Source organism: Canis lupus, chromosome 23 (genome assembly GCF_048164855.1).
Source record: "Canis lupus baileyi chromosome 23, mCanLup2.hap1, whole genome shotgun sequence".
Taxonomy (NCBI): domain Eukaryota; kingdom Metazoa; phylum Chordata; class Mammalia; order Carnivora; family Canidae; genus Canis; species Canis lupus.
This window is the reverse complement of record NC_132860.1, coordinates 10,079,507-10,104,616: the sequence shown is the minus strand read 5'-3', so window position 1 is coordinate 10,104,616 and position 25,110 is coordinate 10,079,507. Positions and strand designations below refer to the sequence as shown.

The window sequence follows — 25,110 nt, the reverse complement described above, 5'->3', positions numbered from 1 at the left end:
GTTCTCAGCCTTGGGCGGGACAGGGACAAATTTAACACATGTAAGGACATTTTTTTTTAATTTTTATTTTTTATTTATGATAGTCACACAGAGAGAGAGAGAGAGAGGCAGAGACACAGGCAGAGGGAGAAGCAGGCTCCATGCACCGGGAGACCGACGTGGGATTCAATCCCGGGTCTCCAGGATCGCGCCCTGGGCCAAAGGCAGGCGCTAAACCGCTGCGCCACCCAGGGATCCCATGTAAGGACATTCTTAACTTCGACTTTGGTTTTCCCATTCTCTGGGATTCATAGAAACCAGCTGACCTGGGTCTGATCACTACTGGACGAAAAGATATTCCAAATCTTTCTTTTTTTTTTTTTTTTTTAATTTTTATTTATTTATGATAGGCACACAGTGAGAGAGAGAGAGGCAGAGACACAGGCAGAGGGAGAAGCAGGCTCCATGCACCGGGAGCCTGACGTGGGATTTGATCCTGGGTCTCCAGGATCACGCCCTGGGCCAAAGGCAGGCGCTAAACCGCTGCGCCACCCAGGGATCCCGTATTCCAAATCTTTCAAACAACAGCCAACATGTATTACCTGTGTGCTGCCCCAAGTACTACTGCCCTGCACATTAGTCTCTTGTGACACTAAGAGATGGCTCTGACTTGACTCTCTGTGCCAGGCACTGTGCTTCACATTCATGACCTCAGTTAATTCTCAAACCATCCTGAGTAAGCATTATTGCTGTCCCCATTTCCATTTCGTAGATGAGAAAACTGAAACTTAGAGAAACAAAATAACTGCCCCAAGGTCATTTAGAAAGAGACAGAAAAACATGCAAAGCTAGACAGCCTGCCTCAAAACCCAAGCTCTTAGCCACTATGCTACTCTGTGGCCCTGTTAAAAGTGAGGCAACTATGAATCACTGTCTAGAATTTTTAGGCAAGTGAAAAATACAAGTTGTATTTGAAAACACTGCCTAATATCCAACTAGACTATTGAAACCTAAACGTTTAGCCAAAGTGGATTTTTGTTGTTGGCTGGTTTACTTTAGAAAATAAATTCAGATGATGTGATACTTATTTTTTTAATGCCAGAAATTTCTCTGTACCCTCTTGGCAAATGAGGATTGCCGTAATACACTCTAGAACAATCTGTCAGGAAATGATTGCACAATTGTGCCAGTTCAGGCTGTCTCCTCCTCAGATTTCTTCTGGGCCCTCTTTTGGACAGTCATTATGTAATGAGAAAGCTGATGGACAGTGAAGGGAGGGGTCTTGCTCTTTACCTTAGTATAGACTCATACTCGACATAATACAAAACAACCAAAATCCAGCTGCTGCTAGTGGGAAGGTATGATATGATGATTTACAGTAAGAATATATATTTGGTCTTCCGCCTAATTCTGGCAGATCTAAAACCTTTGGAATTTCTTAAGTGATGACTGCCACAGAGGTGTCCTATAGTACTAATGAGGTAACATTTGGATAGCACTTAAGGATGAGGACTGGTTGCTAGTAGAGCCAATCATGTGATTTAGAGGGTTAGAACTTTCAGTATCACCCTCTATATCCCATCCCTGACCTCAGGAAAGAGAGAGACTGGACACTGAGTTCAATTGCCCATGACCAGTGATTTAACCAATCTGTAATGGAGGCATAACCAACCTCAAAGAACTTGATTCAGAGAGCTTCTGGATTGGTGAACACGTGGATTTGGAGAAGGGAGAGCTGGAGTAGGGCATGGAAGTTCCTAACATTTTTCCCCAAATCTTGCCCCACATCTCTTCTATCTGGCTGTTCCTGAACTGTATCCTTAAATAAAAAACTGGCAATCTTACAAATAGTTTCTCGGAGCTGCTCTAGCAATTAATCAAACCATCAAACACAAGGAGGGGTTCATGAGGACCTCTGATTTACAGGAAGTTGGTTAGAAATAGAAGTAATAACCTGGCCTTACAATTAGTGTATAAAGTGGAGGGCAGTCTTTTAGGGACTGAGCCGTTTACCTATGGGATCTGACACGTCAACAGTGTCAGAATTGGGTTAAATTGTAGGACACCCAACTGGGGTCAGAGGGGAAACACCACACACACACACCTCCCACCACTACCACCCCTACTGTTGACCATAACTTTTAGGTTTTTCACAAAACTCTAATAAGTTTTGTGAAGCCTCCTCTCTCTGACATCTGACAATTTTTCAACCCATCTGATTATATCAAATCTGAATACCTGTGTGGAAATATGACAGCAATTTCTGTCTATAGCTTCCCGGCTGTGTTCTGAATGAAAGGAAGAAGTAAATCATTCAATGTATCCAACACTTTTCTTACTCCACATTGAGTTTATCCCATGCTTTCCTACAAATTGCTACAATAAACCTCATGTCTGTATTCCACTTAAATAAAAACTTAACAGATTTTAATGTATTATTAATGTAACATGCTATGCAAGTGTACAGGGGCCTGACAAAGGCATTTGGGTCCATGGCTTAAATGACACAGGTGTCTACTGCAGTTTGTGAGTACTTAGTTTTCCTTTATTATGGCTTTTAAAAAATAATTTTCAAAAGTGCATGATTCCTTTGGACCACTGTTTAGGAAAGATTAGAGATAAAACATTTCCAGTAATAAATTAGTCATCTGTATATAAGTTCAGATTAGAAAATGTCAAATACTGGGAAAAAATAGATTTTAAGTTAGCTCAATTTTAAATATGGGGTCATTTCACGTAAATATCTAACTTGAATCTTCAATGTTTCACTTATTTGATGTGTTAATTCCATTCCATCAGGTCTTCTTTCAATAATTTCTCAACTATTCCAGAGAAGATATAAAGAATTCAACTTCTGTCAATTACTTTATCTGCCTTCACGCAACCAGGGTGAGAAACTTCTGTTCCCTCCATGAGAGTCACAACAGGAAAATAATTCCCCCAATTCCTTAAGCAAGGAGAAAATAATACTGTAGTTCAGAATAAGGACTGCACAGCTGTGAACTTTCACATTCTGATTCCAGAGCACTTCATTTCAGCAAAAAAGGACTGAGTCCTTTTCAAAATTCAACCCTGGTTGAGAAACAGAGGTCACAGCCACAGCCACAAATGCAGAAGTTATAGATACTGACAAAAGTACTCCCAGTAAGGTGGCAGAATTTTCAGGTGGTACCTTTCCTTCAACAACAAATGCACTCGGGAGGTTCAGGAGGATGATTCTGTTTTTCTCAAAATGTTGAGACATTTGCTGAATCTTCTTCCACTAGGCCTGCTGAGACCAGAGAAACCGATCACATTTTTCCAGCATGCTTTGTATCAAGGCTCTGAAATCCCAAAGAAAAGAAACAAGTGCATTTAGTTTTCATTGTTATTTCTTTACAAAAGAACATTTAAAAACCTACAAAGAATTAAAGGATTCAAAAAGCTGACTGATTCTGTGCATCAAAAGACAATCATAAGAGTGAAAAGGCATCCTGTCCTGTAGGAAAAGATACTTGCGAATCATATATCTGATAAAGGGTTAATATCCAGAATATATAAAAAAATTCATCCAACAACAAAAAACATGACAAAAAGATAGGCAAAAAGACTTGATAGGTCTCCAAAGATAATACACAATCAGCCAACAAGCATATGAAAAGATATTCAATGATCCTTTATCATTAGGGAAATGCAAATAAAAACCATGATGACTTGTCATTAGGATGGTTACTACCAAAAAGAAAATAACTAGTGTTGGTGAGAATATGTAGAAAATGGAACCCTTGTACACTACTGGTAGGAATGTAAAATGGTGTAACCCCTACAGAAAACAGTATGGCAGTTCCTCAAAAAATTAAAAATAGAATTCCATATGATCTAGCAATTCCACTTCTGGGGTAGGGCCTCAAATCTATATGTTCGTATTCACAGCAGCATTACTCATAATTGCCATGAGGTGGACGCATCCCAAGTATCCAAAGACAGATGAAAGGATAAACGAAATGTGGTATATCCACACAATGGAGTATTATTCAGCCCTACAAAGGAAGGGAAGTCTGATACATGTACAGAATGAACCTTATGAACATTATGTTGAAAATAAGCCAATCACAAAAAGATAAACACCATATGATTCCATTTATATAAAATACTTATAATACAGTAGTCCCCTCTTATCCACAGTTCCACTTACTATGGTTTCAGATACCCACGGTCAACTGTGGTCCAGAAAGAAATGATCTTCTGACATATGAGAATGATAGCCTAACACCACGTCACAATGCCTATGTCATTCACCTCAGTTTATCTCATCACATAGGCATTTTATCATCTACATCATCACAAGAAGGGTATGATACAATAAAATATTTTGAGAGACAGAGAGAGGAAAGACCACATTCACGTAACCTTTATCACAGTATGCTATTATGATTGTTCTATTTTATTATTACAGTTATTGTTAATCTCTTACTGAGCCTGTGGAGATGGCAGGACAATGGTGTAACAAGTATTACCTCTGTCTCTTCTCAGCAATCCTTAGGATATCACAGGTTCTGGTAAACCTCTCTGACAACTCCAGGGTCAAACCACATTCCTGCAGCAGTGACCAGGCCTGATCTGGGCCCATGGCCTTAGCTAATAGGAGGGCCACATTCTCCACGTTGATGGGGGAAGGCCCATCACTGAAGTTCCCATTTGGTGACTTCTGGGGTGCGGGCTTCGTGTTCTTGTTCTGTACAAGATGCAGGAGCAGCTTCCATTCCTCCACAGTCTCTGGGACCCAACCTTAACACACACGCACACAGAAACACACAACTGTTGGCTCTCATGGCTCGTAGCGCTCTGCCTGCATACAGTAGTAGATGGTCAAAACCACTTGTGAAAACATTTAATATCAAAACATAAGAACATAATCACATCATCCTACCATGAAGTTGTTTTCTGAACATTTGTTGAATAAATAATTCATTAAGAGAAGTCACAAAATTAGTTCCATAATTCTTTATTCACTTGCTTACTCAGGAATTTCCCAGGTATGGTCTGGGCTAGGCACACAGGTGCAGCGAGGGACCAATGGACATGACCCCTACACTCTTGTGGAGTTCACAGTCTAGTAAAGCAGGCAGAACTTAAACACAGAAATAAATCTGTACTTATAAACTGGGCTAAGTGCAGGGAACCATCACAGAGAATGGCAGGTTTAGGGGAGGATCTGAGAAGAGCTCCATGAGGATGGGACAGGTAAGCAGAGAGCTGAAAGACCAAGCAAACTTAGAGAGCATGTGCCTGTGGCTCACACAGGGCAGCTTGAGGTCTCAGGGCATCATGAACAGAGGGTGAATGAGCCTGCATATCTGACAAAGGACACAAAGAGGGTAACTTGACACAGGACAGAACTTGAATTCAAGGAACTCAAAGAAAGGCCTACAGTGCACAAAGGCCTGGATTTTATTCTGAGTTCCATGTAAGGGGCTTCAGAGAGAAGAGCCACAATCATCCAATTTTTATAAAACCCTTCTGGCTGCTATAAGGAAAATGGATTAAAGGTGGGAGAGAATAGAAACCAGAAGACTAACTCTGAGGTTACTGCAGCCATCTAGGCAAGTAGCTAGGACCAGAGAGCTGGTGATGAAGCAAAAGTAGACAGATAAGAGATCTACTTCTGGCAGTAAAACCAACATGCCTTGAAGAATGATTAATATGAGTTATGGAGAAAGAGAATTATCAAGAAAAGACCCCCATTTAATACACCAAGGGTAAGAACAGCTGCTATTATTACTTTAACAAAATATTCAGGAACACCTGGGGGGCTCAGTTGGTTAAGTGTCTGCCTTCAGCTCAGGTCATGATCTCAGGGTCCTAGCCTGTGCCCTCCTTGCTCAGCAGGGGCTTTATTTCTCCTCCTCCCTCTGCCTCCTCCTCCCCACTCATGCTCTGCTTCTGTCTCACAAATAAATAAATAAAAGCTTTAGACAAAATATTCAGTCCTTTTATCTAGACAGAAAAGATTTTTTCTTTTTAAGATTTTATTTATTCACTCATGAGAGACACAGAGAGACAGAGGCAGAGGCACAGGCAGAGGGAGAAGCAGGCTCAAGGAAGACAGCCTGATGCGGGAATTGATCCTGGGACTCCAGGATCACACCCTGGGACAAAGGCAGGTGCTAAACTGCTGAGCCACCCGGGGATCCCTAGGCAGAAAAGATTTTAAGTGATATTTATTTTCTTTATGTTTCCTGAATCCTCAGTTTTAATTTATAATAAACATTATGTTATGAGTTTAAATATATATACCATGTATATCTTAATTATTCTGGTTATTTTTCAGAACTGTACAGTTCTAGTCCTACAGAACCACCTGGGCCTCTTCTTCATTTCTGAAACAAAAATGACCTCAGTAATATTGGGACATCTGAAACTAACACTTGCCAGTCAACTGGCTTCTTTGCTCTGTTCTAACTTTCCCTCTCCTACACCAACAGGGCTGAACTGGCCTGTAAGTCACACTACTGAATGAAGGTTGCTGATGTCACAAGGTTGGCATCTTTGCATTAAGAGGAATGAAGTAGCACTACAAAACATTCAAGATGGGCTCTCAGATCTCAGATATCAGTGTGTCAAAGTTCTGGCCTTCTAATTGTCATTTTATCTGTGCTGGATTGATGAAAATTAAAAAAGAAAAAAATTTAAGTATCTAAATATCTGTGAAGGCTTAGGAAAAGCTGCCACTCCATTTTAAATTCATTTTAATGATATCTTAACTTTTGCCTGTGTAAAAGGCAGCACGGTGCTGAGAAAAGAATCTGAGCTCAGGGCTTGATCCTGGAGTTCCAGGATCAATTCCCACATCAGGCTCCCTCCATGGAGCCTGCTTCTCCCTCTGCCTGTGTCTCTGCCTCTCTCTCTCTCTCTCTCTCTGTGTGTGTGTGTGTGTGTGTGTGAGTCTCTCATGAACAAAGAAATAAAATCTATAAAAAAAACAAACAAACAAACAAAAAAAAAACAATCTGAGCTCAAACTTTAGAGATAGTGAGACCTGGGTCTGAACACTTCTTCCACTAGTTGCATGGCTTTGGGGAAACTGTTCTTCCTCTTTAAAACTTTGGTAAAATAGAAATAACAGTAACAATTCCAACAGCTTGTCATCTCATTTAAACAGCAAGTGAGAAAGCACCTAGTATATGATGCCTAACATACCATATAGTACGCACTCATTGATAGAAAAGTTGTCTGTAATTTATTCCTAATTATGATTTCATATATATATTAAGTGGCATAGATTAAAAAAAAAAATCCCAAAAAGCTCCCAAACCTCCACAGATTTGACAGCTAGCTAGAATTACATACAGGATCATTAAAATGTTCACTAGATTTCTTTACTGAAATGTCTGCAGTGACTTCTAAAATACTACAACCAAGAGTAACCAATTGGGATTTACATACCATTGTCCCCTTCCATCAGGCTCATATCGTTCAAGCACACAATGTTGGTAAAGGCCTCTCTTCTTCTCTCTAACTCCAAACAAAGACTAAGATATCCAGGCCAGAAACTTTAAAGAGATCAAAGTTAAAGAAAGGAATTAAAACAGCAAATTTATCTGGAGCTGTACTGTCCAATAGAGTAAATGTTAGCCACACATGGCTACTTAAATTTAAATTAAATAAAAAGTTCTTCAGCTGACCAAACCATATTTCCAGTTCTCAATGGCTACAAGTGGCCAGTGGCTACCATATTGGACAATGTAGAAGACTATTTCCATTATCACAGACAGTTATATTAGTTGCCCTGATCTAAAGTGTTTAAGTAAAATGAATAAAAGCTAGAGATAAATACTAACATTTGAGGCTAAGCACCAATTATGAAACATGTAAGATAATATATTTTATAAACTTTCAGGTTTCTTCCCCAAATATGCAAACTATGTTTTCCCTGACTCTACCCCCTCCTTCATTTGCTATACCCATTGTCTATAAGTCCCACTGCATTTTCCTTCAGAATGTCCCTTGGATGTGCTCCTTCTGCTGCCCTACTAATCACCAATTCAATCATATCTGAATTACTAAAACAGCTTCCTAGCTGGCACTCCTACCTCCAATCCTTCTCATATATGACACCAGAAAATGATCTCCAAAAAGCTCCATTTTTGTCATTTTTGTACCAAAAACTCTAAAAGGTCTCTACTGATAACTAAATTCTTCTGACAAGCCACCAATGTCCTACATGATCTCATCACCCACCATACCTGGCTAGTCTCATCCCTTATTATTAATGAACAAATTCATATCAAGAACCTACCACTGTGAATATACCTGGCTAGTCTCATCCCTTATTATTAATGAACAAATTCATATCAAGAACCTACCACTGTGAATTAAGGCATTATGAGGAAAAAGGAAGACACAGGTCCCTATCTCCAAAAGATTATAATCCAGGTAGAGCCCTAAAATAACATTGCCAAACAATAAATAACTACTATGTGGTATGGATAAAAAGCAATGTCAGTTTCTCATGCTCCTGCTATTGCTGGTTTGCTCACCTGCCCTGCCTTCCTCTTGGGCTCCTTTATCAATACAAATCCTGTCCAGCCTTCAGGACTTTACCTCCAAAGTCTCACCTCCTTCTGAAGTCCTTCACCAGCACTTCTCTTGAGCACATTCTGATCTCTCCCTTCTCAGGAATCCTGTATCAACTGTAACTCCTATCACATGGTCTGGAGCTTAATTAAATACCATCTAAGTGCCTGAGAACTAGGGCTAGCTACTAAGGACCAGGGGGAGAGAGGAATTAGCAAGGGCCAATCTCTTCTACACAATGAAAAAACATTCACAAAGTTTAAATGGAAAAAGATGTTTACTATCACTTAAAACAAAAGATACTTTTCCCTAGTAAAGAGAATTTCCAAATGAAAATCATACCAATTCAGGGCCTTCACTACAAAGCTGTTAATAAATAAGATGATTCTAATCTTAACTTCAGCTTCTAAAAAATTCTTACTTACCCATGAGACCTACAGATGTCAGTCATTTTCTCTTTGGTTGTAAAATCTGCAGGTAGTTTAATGAGATGAAGCATCAGCTGACTGTAGCCCCATGAAGACAAGTGTGAATGAGGCCTGCAAAATGAAAAGCTCTAAATAAACTGAATAGGAAATACGTTCCACAACCTGTTTTTTCAAATCATCTGATAGATAAGAATACAGTTTAATTTTATTTGTTCCATTATTATTATAGTTTTCAAACACTTCTACTTGGCTTTTGAAAAATTAAAAATAGCTATGTTTCCTATACAAATACCTATTTTTAAAAATTACACATTTTAGGTCATCAAAAGCAAAGAAACGTCTATAATCCATCACTCACAGACTGCCACTGTATGTCCTTCTAGACCTTTTGTATAGGCATATAAGATAGGCACTTGGGGGGGCTTTTAAAAAGCTCTCCTAGAGGAAAACACTAGGAACATTTCTAATACAGAACACGTATCAGTGTGTATTTTTTAATGAATTCTTTTTTTTAGTCCCAAGCCATGTCTAGAAATTTCTAGGGAGAAAACATACAATTTTCTCCCTCTACTATAGATTGTATCAAGGACTCTTAATGTGGATCCATGAAAGAGGTTCAGGGGGATCAGTTTAACCTGAAATCATGTGCAAAATTGTGCAGGGATGTGCATTTTTCCTGAGAAGGATCATCAGATTCTTATATAAGATCTGTAACTCAGGGATCCCTGGGTGGCGCAGCGGTTTAGCGCCTGCCTTTGGCCCAGGGCGCAATCCTGGAGACCCGGGATCAAATCCCACGTCGGGCTCCCGGTGCATGGAGCCTGCTTCTCCCTCTGCCTGTGTCTCTGCCTCTCTCTCTCTCTCTGTGACTATCATAAATAAATTAAAAAAAAAAAAAAAAAAAAAAGATCTGTAACTCAAAACATCAAAACATGTTCAGACCCACTAAGTCTCATTACTACCATGATTTGAGCCAGTCTCTTCCATCACTATTCCTCAAGTAAGCCAAGAATGCTACATGTGAATAAAGGCATTCCATTCCAAAAGAACTGTAGAGCTTAGAAAGTGCGCTTCTGTACCTGGGGTTTCCTTCATCGTCCATTGTGCTGGTGCTTGGGGGAGCATCGTGGGACACGGCCAAAAGCAGCCAATCCAACCTTAAAGACTCTGGTTGCAGAAGAGACTCAAGAAAGGAGGGCCTAAAAGAAAGGTGGGGATAAAAGTCACCAATCTTCATGCCGAGAAAGGAGACATAAAATCTGGGAAAGTGAAAAAAAATGTTACCAGGGGATCAAAATAGTAGGTGAAATAACTTGAAAACGCTCTGCTATGAAATGTTTAGAAATGCTGGTGAAAATCTGACAGCTGGAATGCCTGAGTGGCTCAGCAGTTGAGCATCTGCCTTCGGCTCAGGGTGTGATCCCGGAGTCCCAGGATTGAGTCCCACATCAGGCTCCCTGCATGGAGCCTGCTTCTCCCTCTGCCTATGTCTCTGCCTCTCTCTGTGTGTCTCTCATGAATACATAAATAAAATCTTAAAAAAAAAAAATCTTACAGCCTTTTAAATGAACAGGTGAGCTCAAGATAATAAGGTAAATGTCTAAAGGCCTAAAAAGAAAAAAAGAGAGAGAGAGAGAGAGAGAGAGAAATAAAAACCAGCATGGCAAATGTAAATCAATCAGAGGAAAAAAGGTGATCAGGGTGGGAGGGGTGGGGGATGGATGTTGCTAGCTTCAACAACTAACAGCAATGCAGAAATAGGAAATGAGGCCTCAGCCTAAAAAAGGGACAAAAAGCTGGAACTGAGATCCACAAAAAGATGAGATTCCTCCGAAAGCTGGAATATTATCAGTAAAGAGGTTGACAATAAACCTACTGAGCAGCACAGACAACAAGGAAGCTTATCTGTCTTAGCGTTAAGACCTGAAGCAGGGGTTAAATGTACACTGATCATCTGAGAATCCCTGGGGGATGAGGGGGATGGTAGGGAAGAGAAGTGTGGTATGCACACATTTATAGTGTGTGCTGCGGACTGTGACAGAGGGTAGTGGCTGGAGGCGTCCTCTTCCATAGTAGGGGCCTCAGCATTACGGCAGTTGGCAGTAAAAATGTTACAGTACCTTCCACAAAGAAACAATGCCCTATCAAGGCAAAGGGAGTCTGCAAATATTCTCGCCTTCTCACCGTTGTTCTTCAGGCCTCGATTTCACCAGACTGTCTAAATAGGCCAAAAACTGAGCAGGATGATGATGACAAAGTTGCGTGACATCCGAAGGCAAAACAGATGGGTAAAATCCGATTAAGGACCGAAGGGCAGATTCTCCAAACCTCTCATACAATCTGCATTTAAAAACAAAACAAGTTAGTCTTCACTTCAGTGACATGATGTAACTTGGTTACACTAAGCACTTATTAGAAATAAAAATAACAAGAGACTGCCCACCATGCAACTGAGTAAAATTTTAGAGATTAAGACAAAAATTTAAAAAATATGCTTTATTCATATAAACAACATATACGACAACTTACCGGGCAGCATAAGCAATCAACAAAGGATTGTCAAAGGGGACTGAGTCATTCAATAACTTTAGTCTTGTTGGGAGGTCTCCTTGTTCCATCTCTATATATGTAGGATTGGAACTTGCCAATTCTGAAAGATAAAGCACACCCTTTTCCTTTCATCTCATAGCTGTAAATATTCAATTCATGAACACATTCATTCAACAATCATTAGTCATGGATCTACTGCGTGCATGGCACAATGTTTAAGCACTGAAAGACAGATAAAAAAAGAGTAAGACACAATCCCTACTTTTAAAGACCTTAAAATCAAATTGGGAGGCAAAATACACTATAATTTTTAAATGAGAAAAGAACACACAACCAAGATATAACCCACTATCACCCTAAAAAAAGTATAACATATTAGCACGTATCTGTTATATACTAAATCAACAGAATAGATCAATCTACGACCAATACCAAATTTCTCATTTTTCCAAGAGCCAGTGCCTCTACTCCATGTTTTTGAACAAAATAAATTACATTAACGGGTGACGGGCACTGGGGGTTATTCTGTATGTTAGTAAATTGAACACCAATAAAAAATAAATTTAAAAAAATAAATAAATAAATAAATTACATTAACTTAAATTTTCACCTATTTTTAACGAACATCAGTTATAGCCAGGTCAAGTGTGTGATGATCTAGTTAAAACTACTTGTAGTTTAAAAAAAAAAAAACAAAAAACAACTACTTGTAGTTTAAAAAGATATCTCTGCACACACACACACACACACACACACATATATATGAATCTAAAGTGAGTATTTTTAAAATATTTTAGTTTTAGTCTCTACACCCGATGTGGGGCTCAAACTTACCACCCAGAGGCCAAGAATCATATGCTTCACTGACTGAGCCAGTCAGGCACCACTAAAACGAAGTAGTTTTTTGAAGTAGTTTTCAAAGGGCTCTGAGGACAAATCCTAAGGAACGATCCCCAAAGCTGTTTTCCTTAATCACATCATTAGCAGAAGGGTAGCATCTGTTCAGAATATTTCTAAAAACCCAACCTTCAATTTCTGATATATGGGTTTTTTTGTTTGTTTGTTTTTTTTAAGATTTTATTTGAGAGAGAGAGAAAGAGAGAGAGAGAGAGAAAAACGGGAGGAGCAGAGGGAGAGGCAGAAGCAGATTCCATGCTGAGCATGGAGCTGGACATGGACTTCTGGAATCATGATCTGAGCTGAAGGCAGATACTTAACCAACTGAGCTACCCAGGTGCCCTGATATATGGTTTTTTAAGATCATTTTTTCCCACTTTCATTATTTCCTATTTGTGTCAGGCAGTAAGTAATTGAACAAATTCAGAGAAGGCAACCAGCCTTCTTTTTTTTAAATGTGAAAATACTAAGATGCTATTGTGCTCTATACTAATTTCTATGTGACAAGGCAATCTGATTATTACCTTTCAATCCTTCAATAAAAGTGTCCCAAACACCAGGACTGTTAGCGTAACTAAGCTTGACACTCTCCTTTGCTCTTTTCAAGTCCAGGAGGAAGAAGTACTTCTTTATGAACTGACAAGCCAGAATTTCAGGAGAGTGCTGTTGGAAAGAATGGTCCGCGTGTCCGCTTGTGGTTTTGGTCTCAAAATTCAATACATTCAATTCCAAACACAACGTTGTCAATTCAGCCAGGTCCTTCTGAAGACCATCAGCTATGCTGCACGGAGCACATACTTGGAAAAGGTCATCCGAGGGCTCCTTCACACACTCTGTAGATTCACATGCTGTTGGAGCAACAATTTCTTCATTGCCTAAAGAGTCTCTTTTTTCATTTTTGTTATCTTCATCTAATATTCCCTTTTTTGACTCTTCAAACAACAGCACATCCTGGTTTGACATCGTAGATGAGTGGCCAATATCTGAAACGCCTAAAAAGTCCTTCACGGCAAATGCTTTTTCTAACTGTGGAAGCCACTCCTGTAAGACCATTCTCAGAGACTCGGGTTCAAACAAAACCAGTGGATCTTGTAGCTTGGTCCTATACAAGACAGACCAATGTGAAATTTAGGCTCCATGTGTTTTTTTGTTTTGTTTTTAAAAAAAAAAAAATTATTTCATGCTAAACAAACCTACTGAATAAAAGACTGATCTGAAATGTTACTTTTCAACTCTTTGACAATTATCTCAGCAAGATGAAAATACAGAGAGTGTTAACTTGAATACTAATTGTTGAATTTCAATTACCAATGAGACTATCTCTACCCCACACTGTCTGAGGACCACTACTGACGACCTTGAAGTCATTCCCATTCACTATAAAACTCTCTCGTCCTCGGGGCACCTGGGTGGCTCAGTTAAATGTTTGCCTTTGGCTCAGGTCATGATCCCAGAGTCCTGGGATCGAGCCCCATCAGGCTCCCTGCTCAGGAGCCTACTTTTCCCTCTGCCAACCCCATCCCCTTGCTCATGCTCTCTCTCCCTCAAATGAATAAATAAAATCTTAAAAAATAAATACTCACATTGCTTCTGCTGTCGCTACTTTGAGCTCTTGGAACTTGTCTTCTTCTGGAGGTTGACTAATTACTTCTTTTTTGTCCCTAGAAAAATGTGAAAAGAGTTGGAGGGGATTAGAGCTTCCTTGGACAAATGTTTCTAAGTGCTCACTAAGTGGCAAGTACTGTACTTAATACTACATGACACAAACAGAGGAATATAGAAAAATGGTCCATGGCTTTAAGATGAATAAACTCGGGCAGCCCTGGTGGCCCAGCGGTTTAGCGCCACCTTCCGCCACCTTCGGCCCAGGGTGTGATCCTGGAGACCTGGGATCGAGTTCCACATCGGGCTCCCTGCATGGAGCCTGCTTGTGTCTCTGTCTCTCTGTCTGTCATGAATAAATAAATAAAATCTTAAAAAAAAAAAAAAAAGATGAATAAACTCAAGTGAGAAAGAAAAGTATGCAAATAACTATTACATAAATGAGAATAAAATAAATGCTAAAGAGCAACACAACTGAGCTATGAAAGCACAGTAAAAGGAATAATTATTCTGATGAGGCAATCAAGGGATACCTTCCCCTGGAGGCAGTAAGTGTGTTAGGAAAAATGGTGCAGGGGAAGGGGTTGAAGGGTGGGGGTGGGAGGAATGCAAGTGAAAGAAACAGCTGAGGTGTATCCACCCAGTACTCTGCCAGGACTGGAATTTCAAGTGCTTGGAAGGATGTGGATGGAAGTGAGGCTGGAAAGATGGGCTGAGGTCAGACTGAGGTGGCTTTCAATGCCACAGCAATCCTGTACTTTTTTCCCTGTTAAGTACATGGATTCACAGACCTATCCTATTTCCTCTGACTGTCCACGTTCCCTGGGCCTATGGGGCTCTCAGTTCCTGAGTGAGTGCTGAACCTGTGTGCTTCCAATGCTCAGATCCCCTGAGAAAGTACGTGCTAAGACATTAATGCCAATGCTTTCATCTGACAGGCCAGAGAGCATTAGTAACTTAGCCAAGGTCACATGCTAGTCAGAAGCACAGCAAGGACAAGGCCTCAATTGTTGATCATCCTACTCTTAATCTAATACTCTAACAACCCAGAAGTTTGAAAAAATTGGAGGGAAGGGAGAGCAAAAATGAAACAGGAGCTAACTTAAAATTCTCTCTCAAAAGACTCGCCATGGATGGATGTCATTTTCCAACACTTAACCTTTATGGCATTCACGTTTTTTAGTGAACTACACAATCTACAATGAACAGGGTTATACATGTGCCTTCCCTAATAGCACTGTCTATGGCTTTCTCCAAAATGCTAGCTGAGTCCTCTAGAATTTACCCAGATTTATATGCAAGAGCTTACTCAGTGTCTTCTTCCTTTGGGCAGATGACTGGACTCATATCCTCTTCACATAAATGCTCATCACCCCTGGGTTCTGGTCTTATTTTCAGATCAGGGCTAGTATGAAGGGTGCCAATCTTCTCAGTAGTTTTACGTACAAAGCTAGAAACACTAGAAGTCAAATAGCAAAAAAGTAATATGAAAAAAAACCCTCATTACTCCCAAGAATGGAAAATTCTGTATCTGCATTCTCTATTTTCCTGTACTCCTAGTAAGGTAATTTGGACTTAATACAAAAAAAAAAAAAGATTATGCTTATAGCAACTTCCCTAATCAACTACGTATTTCCTATAAGGCCCATGTAAAATTTACAATATAATAAAGATTCACTTCATTGGATTCAATGCTAAAGAAAAAAAATCTTTAACTCCAGCTATGTCTGTAATGTTTCTGTCAACTTAGGCAAAGGAGGCCATATGATCACCTGCCTCAGCCTGGCCAGAGAAATAACAGAATTTCTCCATGACATTCAATGGCTAACTAGTCACAATACAGCCTCCTTTATAAGCAAAACTGTACCCAGTAATTGAATCACTATACTGTACACCTGAAACTAATAACACTGTATATTAACTATACTGGAATTAAAATAAAAAAAAAAAAAACCCAAAACAGAAAACTGTATCCAGTAAGACTCAGATAAGCAGTTAAGTAGCTTTACAAAGTCTGCTCTCAAACTTAAATGCTAATTCTAGGCTCACAGAGTAGTTAGAAAGACTTCCTAAGAGTCTCCAATTCTGAGCCCAAACTGAGAAAGTATCAAGAAATGACTAATGATATATAGGAACTGTTTCTATCAGAGATGAGGAAAAAACAGATTTTTCAAACTTTGCTCTGTCTGAAGTGGAGGACACATTTTAACAACTTGAATATCCAAGTACTCAAAGAAGGAAGCTAAACTGCCCAAGACAGAAATGAGAAGCTAATAGCCTCAGATAAATAACACATTATATAGAAATAACCAAGAGGCTTTCATTTTTTCTGATTTAAAATGTCTTTCTACAGGGCACCCCAGCTCAGGTCATGATCCTGGAGTCCTGGGACCAAGCCCCACATCAGGATCCCTGCTCAGGGGGGGAAGTCTCCTCCCTTGCCCGCCTCCACCTCCCTGGATCATGCTTTCTCTCGAATGCACTCCCTCTCTCAAATAAATAAATACAATCTTTTTAAAAGTATATAAATAAATGTCTTTCCATTCTCAGTGCAAAAGTACCTAATGTGACAACTGAAGTGAAACCAGAAACAGGATTCAGTGCAAGACAGATTAGTTTACCTTTCCTTGACAGCCTGAAGAGACACAAGAGGAGATGGAGAACGAAATGATAGTGGAATGCCGAAGGGGAGAAATGTTTCATTCTTATCTGTCTCAAATGTCACGGGAGCATGAGAAACACTGTCTGATGAATGGAATCGGGGAAAAGAAACAAAATTTAATCACACAGGAGGTTTTTTTTTTTATCTTTAGAAAAATTCTGAAATGAATAAACCAAAGGAAATGAAGGGTTCCATACCAAAATCACAACTGACCCAGATACAAATGAGCAGAACACAGGTTTACAAGATGCACGGGATGGTCCACATATAAAACACTTAGGCAGGTACCTTCATTGTCCTACTAACCCTGAATCCCCATAAGTCAAAAAGGAAGTTTAGAGTCTCTATTAATCTCTTCTCAATAGTTCAGTCACAGGAATACTCGAACATCGAAAAGTGAAGGCCATGGCCCCCAAAACTGTGGTAATTTTTCATTCCTGATGGAAAATAATTTGGTTAGTCAAGATAAAATTGTTCTACTCCTTTGGCTAATGACTTCCTTTCTTAACTTTTCCAGCACAATGATGCATGACCAAAATTAGGGACCGTATCGATGTTAGCCTAAGCAAGAGGGGGAAAAACACGACTGAACATAAACCCACTGTCCCAGGGGCAAGCAGATCTACAGGTCTGAGTGGAAAGTCTATCAACATGATAAAAATTATTAACACCATGTAGAAAATTAGATGCACAAGTTAACCCTGGCAAATAGAAGTCACAGAAAATAACTGCTTCCTATCAGCAGCCAACAAAGCACACTGCCATCACCTTCATTTCCACGTGAGCTCCAGCACGGATCTGGCTGGTCCTCTTCTGGATGTGAGGCAAATTCTTTGAGTCTCTCGTCTTCTGAGAGAGTTTGGCTGTGAAGGGAACAAGAGTCCTCATCCGACTGACTGCCTCTCCTACTACTAATGATACGATATATACCAGAGTCCAAGATGCTGAAACTTTCCTACAAATAAAAAGAATCCCCAAAAAATCAAAGTGAAACTCCTTTTTTTTTTTTTTTTTTTGAGAAAAACCAATATGAATAAGTGCAAGTCAATAACCACAATTATAGCTTAATAGAACAAGCTGGTGAGCAAGATGTAGGTCCCTGGCAGCTGGATCACTTTCTCGTACGGATGACAGAACGCTACCATCTTTCTCTAGCTTGCCTCTGTGAATCCTGGCTGTGAGACTGGGGCAGTAAGGAAGCAATCTTGAGCTACACTAAGACTCCAATGAGCATGAAGCATCTGAAATCACATATTAGGAGCAACTCAACTTGTGCTAGAGGCTATATGAGTTATGTCTGGAAACAATATAATAAATAATGATAAAATAAAATGTAGCTCCAAGACACACGTAATCAGAGGCTTCCTAAGGGCTGCCCAACAACTGAAATAAAGCCTCCTCTTGACAACTCCATCCCCTTTCCCCTAAATCTACTATATGGAAAGAAAGATAAGTTTTGGGATCTTAAGGGATATTTCTTTTCTAAGGAAGAAAAACTTTACTGTGCAGATAAACCCTTTAAAAAGTAAAAATACTGGGGAAGCCCAGGTGGCTCGGCGGTTTAGCGCCGCCTTCAGCCCAGGGCTTGATCCTGGAGTCCCACATCGGGCTCCCTGCATGGAGCCTGCTTCTCCCTCTGCCTGTGTCTCTGCCTGCCTCTTTCTCTCTCTCATGAATAAATAAACAAAACCTTTAAATAGACAGACAGAAAGAAAAGAAAAGAAAAGAGAAGAGAAGAGAAGAGAAGAGAAGAGAAGAGAAGAGAAGAGAAGAGAAGAGAAGAGAAGAGAAGAGAAAAGAAAGAAAAGAAAAGAAAAGAAAAGAAAAGAAAAGAAAAGAAAAGAAAAGAAAAGAAAAGAAAAGAAAAAGAAAACCTACGTGTGATGAAATGGAGCTTCTCCGACTGCTGCAAGCTGAATCCAAAGGTTCAAATTTTAAAATCAATTCTTCCAGTTGAGAAATTAGATCACTATAGGTTGTGAGGTCCAGTTGAGACTGAAGTTGAGACTTCAGATTCTCCAATTTATCTGCAGTCAAAGATTTTCTTCCCTAATGAAAGGATAAGCAGAAATCAAATAGAATAGCTTACTATTTATAACTAAATCTAAATTCAGTGGCCAATATACTGAAAGAGGTATAACAGAGAACATAAAATCTCAAAAGTGCTTTAAAAAGATTTAACAAGCTAGTGAAAGACTTAATGAGAATCATCTTAGGAATTAAAAATTGAGAGTTATTGTACATACAATCATCCCTCTTAAAACAGGGCCTGAAACTCAAGGAAGTTTCTGAGAATGTAATTTTTTTAAAATGGGAAGTATACCCACCCTTTTTCTTACCCTCTACCCACACCCACCCCTAGATTTGTCTGCCATACTTCCTTTAGTGATTTATTGCTGCTTTATCTGTAGGTCCTACAGACAGGTCTAATAAAGACAAGCAACTTTCTAGCACACTCTTGCAAGCTACGGTGGTTTTAACAACCCAGATGGGGATTCCGGGGTGGCGCAGCGGTTTGGCGCCTGCCTTTGGCCCAGGGTTCGATCCTGGAGACCCGGGATCGAATCCCACGTCGGGCTCCCGGTGCATGGAGCCTGCTTCTCCTTCTGCCTATGTCTCTGTCTCTCTCTCTGTGTGACTATCATAAATAAATAAAAAGTTTAAAAAAAAAAAAACAAAAAAAACAACAACAACAACCCAGATGAACGTGTAAGTCTCTGACTCACTCTGCTGGCAATAATAGAATTTTGGAAAAGACAGCAAGTGCGAGCAGCCAGGTTCCACAGGCCTCTCCTCAGCAGGCGCTCCACACAGCGTTCCACAGACAATAGAGAAAGATGTGAGACTTTCCCGTTTAGGTGCAAACAGAACAGCTCGTTCTTGTAGACGGCCACATCCTGAATATCTACAAAACCCACAGGGGTGAACACACAGAAGGTTAACCAAATATTCCATTTCCATGTTGGCAAAGACTGAAATTATTTTAATAAATTCATTTTATATGGAGTTTGGTTTGCCTAAATTTCATCTCTATTAGAATACTTGCAATTCAGTGAAGAAATAAAATTAAAAAAAAAAATCAGTGAAGAAATATTTTAGACACTTCTTAAAAGATCAAAAATAAACAGAAACACATCTCTCTTATCTAAAATGCTATGTTTACAATGCTACTTTCTAAACAAAAGGGCAAAGGAAAAAGAGAGAGACAAACCAAAACAGACTCTTGACGACAGAGAACAAACTGATGGTGACCAGAGTGGGGAGGTTGGTGGGGGAATGGGGGAAACCAGTGATGCGATTAAGGAGGGCACTTGTCGGGCAGCCCGGGTGGCTCAGCAGTTTAGCGCCGCCTTCAACCCAGGGCTTGATCCTAGAGTCCAGGGATTGAGTCCCACATCGGGTTCCCTGCATGGAGTCTGCTTCTCCCTCTGCCTGTCTCTCTCCTCTCTCTCTCATGAATAAATAAACAAAATCTTAAAAAAAAAATAAAAATAAAAGGAGGGCACTTGTCTGTCATAGTGAGCACTGGGTGATGTACAGAATTGTCAAATCACTATATTGTACACCTGAAACTGCATTACACTATGTTAATTATATTGTAATTAACAACTATATAAAATAAATGATACTTTCTGTGAAAAGAAATTGAGGATCTAAGAGAGCACTCTACATTAGAAACCAGACTACAACATTTCTGAGAGTTACAATCTGATGTCAATGCATGGATTTTTTTTTTCAATGCATGGATTTTAATACCATATATAAATTGACAAACAATTCATGAGAAAATACTTATCTTGGCAGAACATCATGAAAGAACTTAAACTAGTTTTTTATCTCATTTATAGGTGGAATCTAAAAAAGCCAAATAAGTATGGTAACCAGGGACTGGAGCGGTGAAGAATGCTGGTTAAGGAGTACAAACTTGCAGTTAGAAGACAAATTAAGTTCTAGGGATTTTTTTTTTTTTTTAAAGATTTTATTTATTTATTCATGAGAGACAGAGAAAGAGGTAGAGACACAGGCAGAGGGAGAAGCAGGCTCCATGGAGGGAGCCCGATGTGGGACTCAATCCTGGGACTCCAGGATCACGCCCTGGGCCGAAGGCAGACACTTAACCACTTAACAGTTTTTTTCCCCATAAGAATTACATATATTTACATTTGGATATCTGAGATACACTTTTCACCCAAATTACTGCTCAGATCCAAAGACCACCCAATCTGGGAACCTCCCTCAGCTGCCTGAGCCAGCATTTCAGATAGGAGATAAGCTGTCTCCAGCTGGAGTGGCTTTGCAAAGTCCACTCTAAAATGAAGAAAAAATGAAGTAACCTGGTGTTGTCACCGTCCTCCTCTCCAGCCGTACTTCTGGGATGAAGCACCATCCTGTGACTCCCCAAGGGGCTGCCCTGTTAGTTCTCCATGAGGCTCCCAGGGGGTTCCAGGCTAAGGGGAGGGCTCTTCAGCTTTGGAGTAGACAGGTGTTCCAACTCATAGTCAAATGCTGGACAGCCACCCAGCCATCCCAAGTTCTAGGGACCTAATGCACAGCCTTGTGATTACAGTTAACAATTCTGTATCACGTACTGCAGAGTTGCTAGGAGTCTAGATCTTAAATGTTCTCATCACAAAAGACAGTAATCATATTGCAATATATATAGCTGATCCTTGAACAATATGGGTTTGAACTGCATGGGTATGGATATGTGAAATTTTTTCCATTAATACGGTATAGTAAATGTATCTTCTCTTTCTTATGATTTTCTTAATGTTTTCTCTTCTCTAGCTCACTTTATTGTAAGAATACAGCAAATATTACATATAACATACATACAAAGTATGTTAACTGTTTATCAAGTAAGGCTTCGGGTCAACAGCTCTGTGGGAGTCAAAAGTTACATGCCAGTTTTCGACCGCCCAGGGGGTCTGTGCCCCTAAGTCCCACTGTTGAAGGGTTAATTGTTTAACTGTATCAAATCAGTACTTCATATACCTGAACTCATACAGTGTATATGTCAATTTTTTAAAAACACTCCTTTTCAAGGGAGAACCTTAGCAACTTAATCCACAAGAAATCAGTATCAAGCAGATCAGTAAGCAATGGTTCCTCTTTTTCATACCTCTACAAAGTAGAAAATGACCCAGAAAGATAAGATACACACCCTGAGTAGCAATGACATTTCTGGTTTAAACTAAAGAAAATCAGAGATTGGGATCCCTGGGTGGCTCAGTGGTTTGGCGCCTGCCTTTGGCCCAGGGCATGATCCTGGAGTCCCAGGATCAAGTCCCACATCGGGCTCCTTGCATGGAGCCTGCTTCTTCCCTCTACCTGTGTCTCTGCCACTCTCTCTCTCTCTCTCATGAATAAATGAATAAAATCTTTAAAAAAAAAAAAAAGAAAATCAGAGATTGATTTTCTCTGCATCAGCCAATAAAATGCTGTTCCCCAAGGACTTTTTGAACCTCAAACTATTAGGAAACAAACAGAAGCTAAACAAGACTTCCAAAGGGGGTAAATATTCGTGTTAAATAGAAGGAAAAAATATAACCCATTTGATCCTTAGCAGTGGTTACTAATACTTAAGGATAAATGAAAATTATATTTAAAATTATTCATGAAAGGGCTCCTGGGAGGCTTGCTTAAGCAGCCGACTCTTCAGCCCAGGTCTTGATCTCAGGGTTCTGAATTCAAGCCCCATGTTGGGCTCCATGCATGGAGCTGACTTAAAAAATAAATAAAATTATCCATGAAAAATTGAATAACTGAACACAAATTTACAAGTGTATGCTAGGGAAATATCTTAGAGTGGGAAACATCTATGATGTTAATCTTTAAAAGAAAGTCACCTCAGTCTATTTTTCTACTTTTCACGCTGCAAAAGAATTCTCCTACGATAATTAAATCTTTTACAAGCATGAGGTTAAACATTACACATATGGAAGAAAAATATAATTACCTTTGACCTCACTCCAGAGAAGAACTTGAACATTCTGAGGAATGAAAATATAAATTCCTCCTTCTGTCCAAGTCAGCACACAATGCTCACTATAAAAGAAAAGGGAAGAAATTAAGAGAATTCTAGTTTGTTTGGGTACAGAAGTTTATTCCTGTACACAAGTTTATTCACTGTAATTCCCTGCAGTGAGACCCTCACATCAGCTATTAAAGTAAACTGAAACTACAAAGAAAACATAACAGTGATCTAGTTAATCAAGTCCTAACACCTCTTTCATGTCTGTAACAAGAGCCCCTTAAAAAATAGCACATTATGATGCCAAGTTGAGAAAAATTTAGATACACTAAGAATCTTCTAGAAAAAGAAAAGGCTGGCATTTTACCTAACATTTATTAAAGCACCTAAATTTCCTATTACTAGTATGCAAAGGGCACATTCAAAACAGACTACACACCTCAGCACAAATCAATGCTCTAGTGAGCCACTTTTAGGGATGGTAATATTTTGATGCCCTTAGTTGTGTGCAGGCAATAAAAGGCTGAAAACCCCTGGTCAACTATCTGCCAGGAGCTTTATCAAAGGCTCTACCTATATCATCTAACCTTGGGGTTACTCCTCAAGATATATGTGCTTTACCCTATTTTATATATATATATATATATATATATATATATAAATAAATAAATAAATAACCAACCTGAAAGTCAAAAAGATGAAATAATATACCCAAGGACAGTCTGGCTCCAAAACCTGGAGTTTTTCTCTAAACCTGACCTCTATACCTTTTCCTCTACACCTCTTTCTTCTTTTTTTTTTTTTTAAAGATTTTATTTATTTATTCATGATAGTCGCATGGAGAGAGAGAGAGAGAGAGGCAGAGACACAGGCAGAGGGAGAAGCAGGCTCCATGCAGGGAGCCCAACATGGGATTCGATCCCGGGTCTCCAGGATCGCGCCCTGGGCCAAAGGCAGGCGCCAAACCGCTGCGCCACCCAGGGATCCCTCTTTCTTCTCTTATTTACACTGACTCACTCCTCTATTATCCAGAATCCCGACTATTCCACATAGCTGCATTTTCATCGTCATAGATTTCCTAAATGCCAAACCAAGTAACCCTTCCTTATTTCCTTTCTTCTTAATGCTCAAGCAGGGGCCAACCCTGCTGATTGTTCCTTCCTTCCTGAATCTTAGCTTAGGAGTAGCTAAGAGTCTGGTACACTGCACTTCCCTGGTTCACCTTTGCCAGTCCTCTGGTACTCTCTATCTCTGCTCATCTCTTTCCATACTCCTTTGTTTATACTTATTCATTTACTCTCTGAAGGCTGCTACTATTTCTCATGTACCAATGAGTAATCTGGTTCTTCCCTTCAGTCAGGGCATCCCAGTTTATAATGCTCTCACTCTAGCCACCTCCCAAGGATCACAAAAGTGCTACTTCTCTCTGGAATCCTCTGAGAGCCCTTGGCAACCACTCTTCCTCCTGCACTCACCTTACTTCCTGTCAACCCTGTTCATATGGCACTTAGTCATGTATTGCACTGTTGCAACCCTTATTTTTTATTATTGTTAAGCTTTGTAGAAAGATCACATCTCTCCAACAAATTATAATCTTAGGAACAAGGACATTAGGGTGCTTGGGTGGCTCAGTTGGTGAAGCATCTGACTCTTGATTTCGGCTCAGGTCATGAGCTCAGGGTCAGGGGATCAGGCCCAGTGTTGGGCTCCATGGTCAGAAGGGAATCTGCTTGAGATTATCTCTCTCTCCCCCTCTGCCCCTCTTCCCCAATATGTCTCTCAAATAAATAAATAAATAAATAAATTAGAAAACAGAGGCCTTTTCCTAATTTATACCATTTTTATTTACACCACCTGAGATCATTACCTGAGCTAAAGGCAGACCCTTAACCAACTGAGCCACCCAGGCACCCCCGACAATCATGATTTTGACACTAAATTTGATACTCAGCTTGGAAAGATTCCATAGGAAATCTTAGGAGGGGCCTACCTAAGAGCTGATACTCTGTAACTTATGTATCCCTCCCCTTGTCCTTTCATTGATAATAAACAGACTAGGACACAACCTAAAGAGAATAGCTTTAAAGGTCAAGAAAGAGAAAGTGGTACTGTTTACCCAAGAAAACAAAATATATACTGCTTCCTTTGGGATTTGTGGGTGTAACTGTAAAGGTTACCATAGGACACAAGTGTATAGGTGGAGGAAAAAAGTAAAGAAACAAAAAGCCCTCCTGCTCATTTTTTTTTTTTAATCTTCATTGAATTCTTTAATTGAGCTGTTACTTGAGGGCCTTCTCTGTGGCTAACACCAAGCCCAGAGCAAAGGAGTTTACAATCTGGTGCTGAGATGGACATTCATAGTACAGTGAAATAGGGGCGGTGACAGAGGAACAAGCAAGGTGTGACAAGAGTGCCTGGGAATAAGTATCTAATTTAAGCCTGCTGGAGGAGTCAGCACAGGC

The 25,110-nt window shown here is 39.7% G+C and overlaps 1 protein-coding gene across 7 annotated transcripts in view; it reads right to left on the bottom strand.

Moving 5' to 3' along the window:
• Window positions 1–2,502: 2,502 nt before the first annotated feature.
• The window catches only part of HPS5 (HPS5 biogenesis of lysosomal organelles complex 2 subunit 2), a 44,724-nt gene continuing 22,116 nt past the window's right edge, over window positions 2,503–25,110 (bottom strand). For 5 of the 7 annotated variants that reach the window (XM_072793852.1, XM_072793851.1, XM_072793853.1 and 2 more), the window contains 15 exons: window positions 22,634–22,722; window positions 19,401–19,579; window positions 18,553–18,723; window positions 17,443–17,629; window positions 16,634–16,757; window positions 15,322–15,471; window positions 13,994–14,071; window positions 12,935–13,512; window positions 11,493–11,613; window positions 11,148–11,303; window positions 10,043–10,162; window positions 8,961–9,074; window positions 7,405–7,511; window positions 4,476–4,746; window positions 2,503–3,302 (listed from right to left, as the gene is read on the bottom strand). In XM_072793852.1, coding sequence (XP_072649953.1) covers window positions 3,242–3,302; window positions 4,476–4,746; window positions 7,405–7,511; window positions 8,961–9,074; window positions 10,043–10,162; window positions 11,148–11,303; window positions 11,493–11,613; window positions 12,935–13,512; window positions 13,994–14,071; window positions 15,322–15,471; window positions 16,634–16,757; window positions 17,443–17,629; window positions 18,553–18,723; window positions 19,401–19,579; window positions 22,634–22,722 — 2,506 coding nt within the window. In that variant the 3' untranslated portion in view covers window positions 2,503–3,241. Of the gene's footprint in view, window positions 3,303–4,475; window positions 4,808–7,404; window positions 7,512–8,960; window positions 9,075–10,042; window positions 10,163–11,139; window positions 11,304–11,492; window positions 11,614–12,934; window positions 13,513–13,993; window positions 14,072–15,321; window positions 15,472–16,633; window positions 16,758–17,442; window positions 17,630–18,552; window positions 18,724–19,400; window positions 19,580–22,633; window positions 22,723–25,110 lie in introns of those variants that run through there. The other 2 variants (XR_012015493.1, XM_072793856.1) reach the window with 2 other exon arrangements.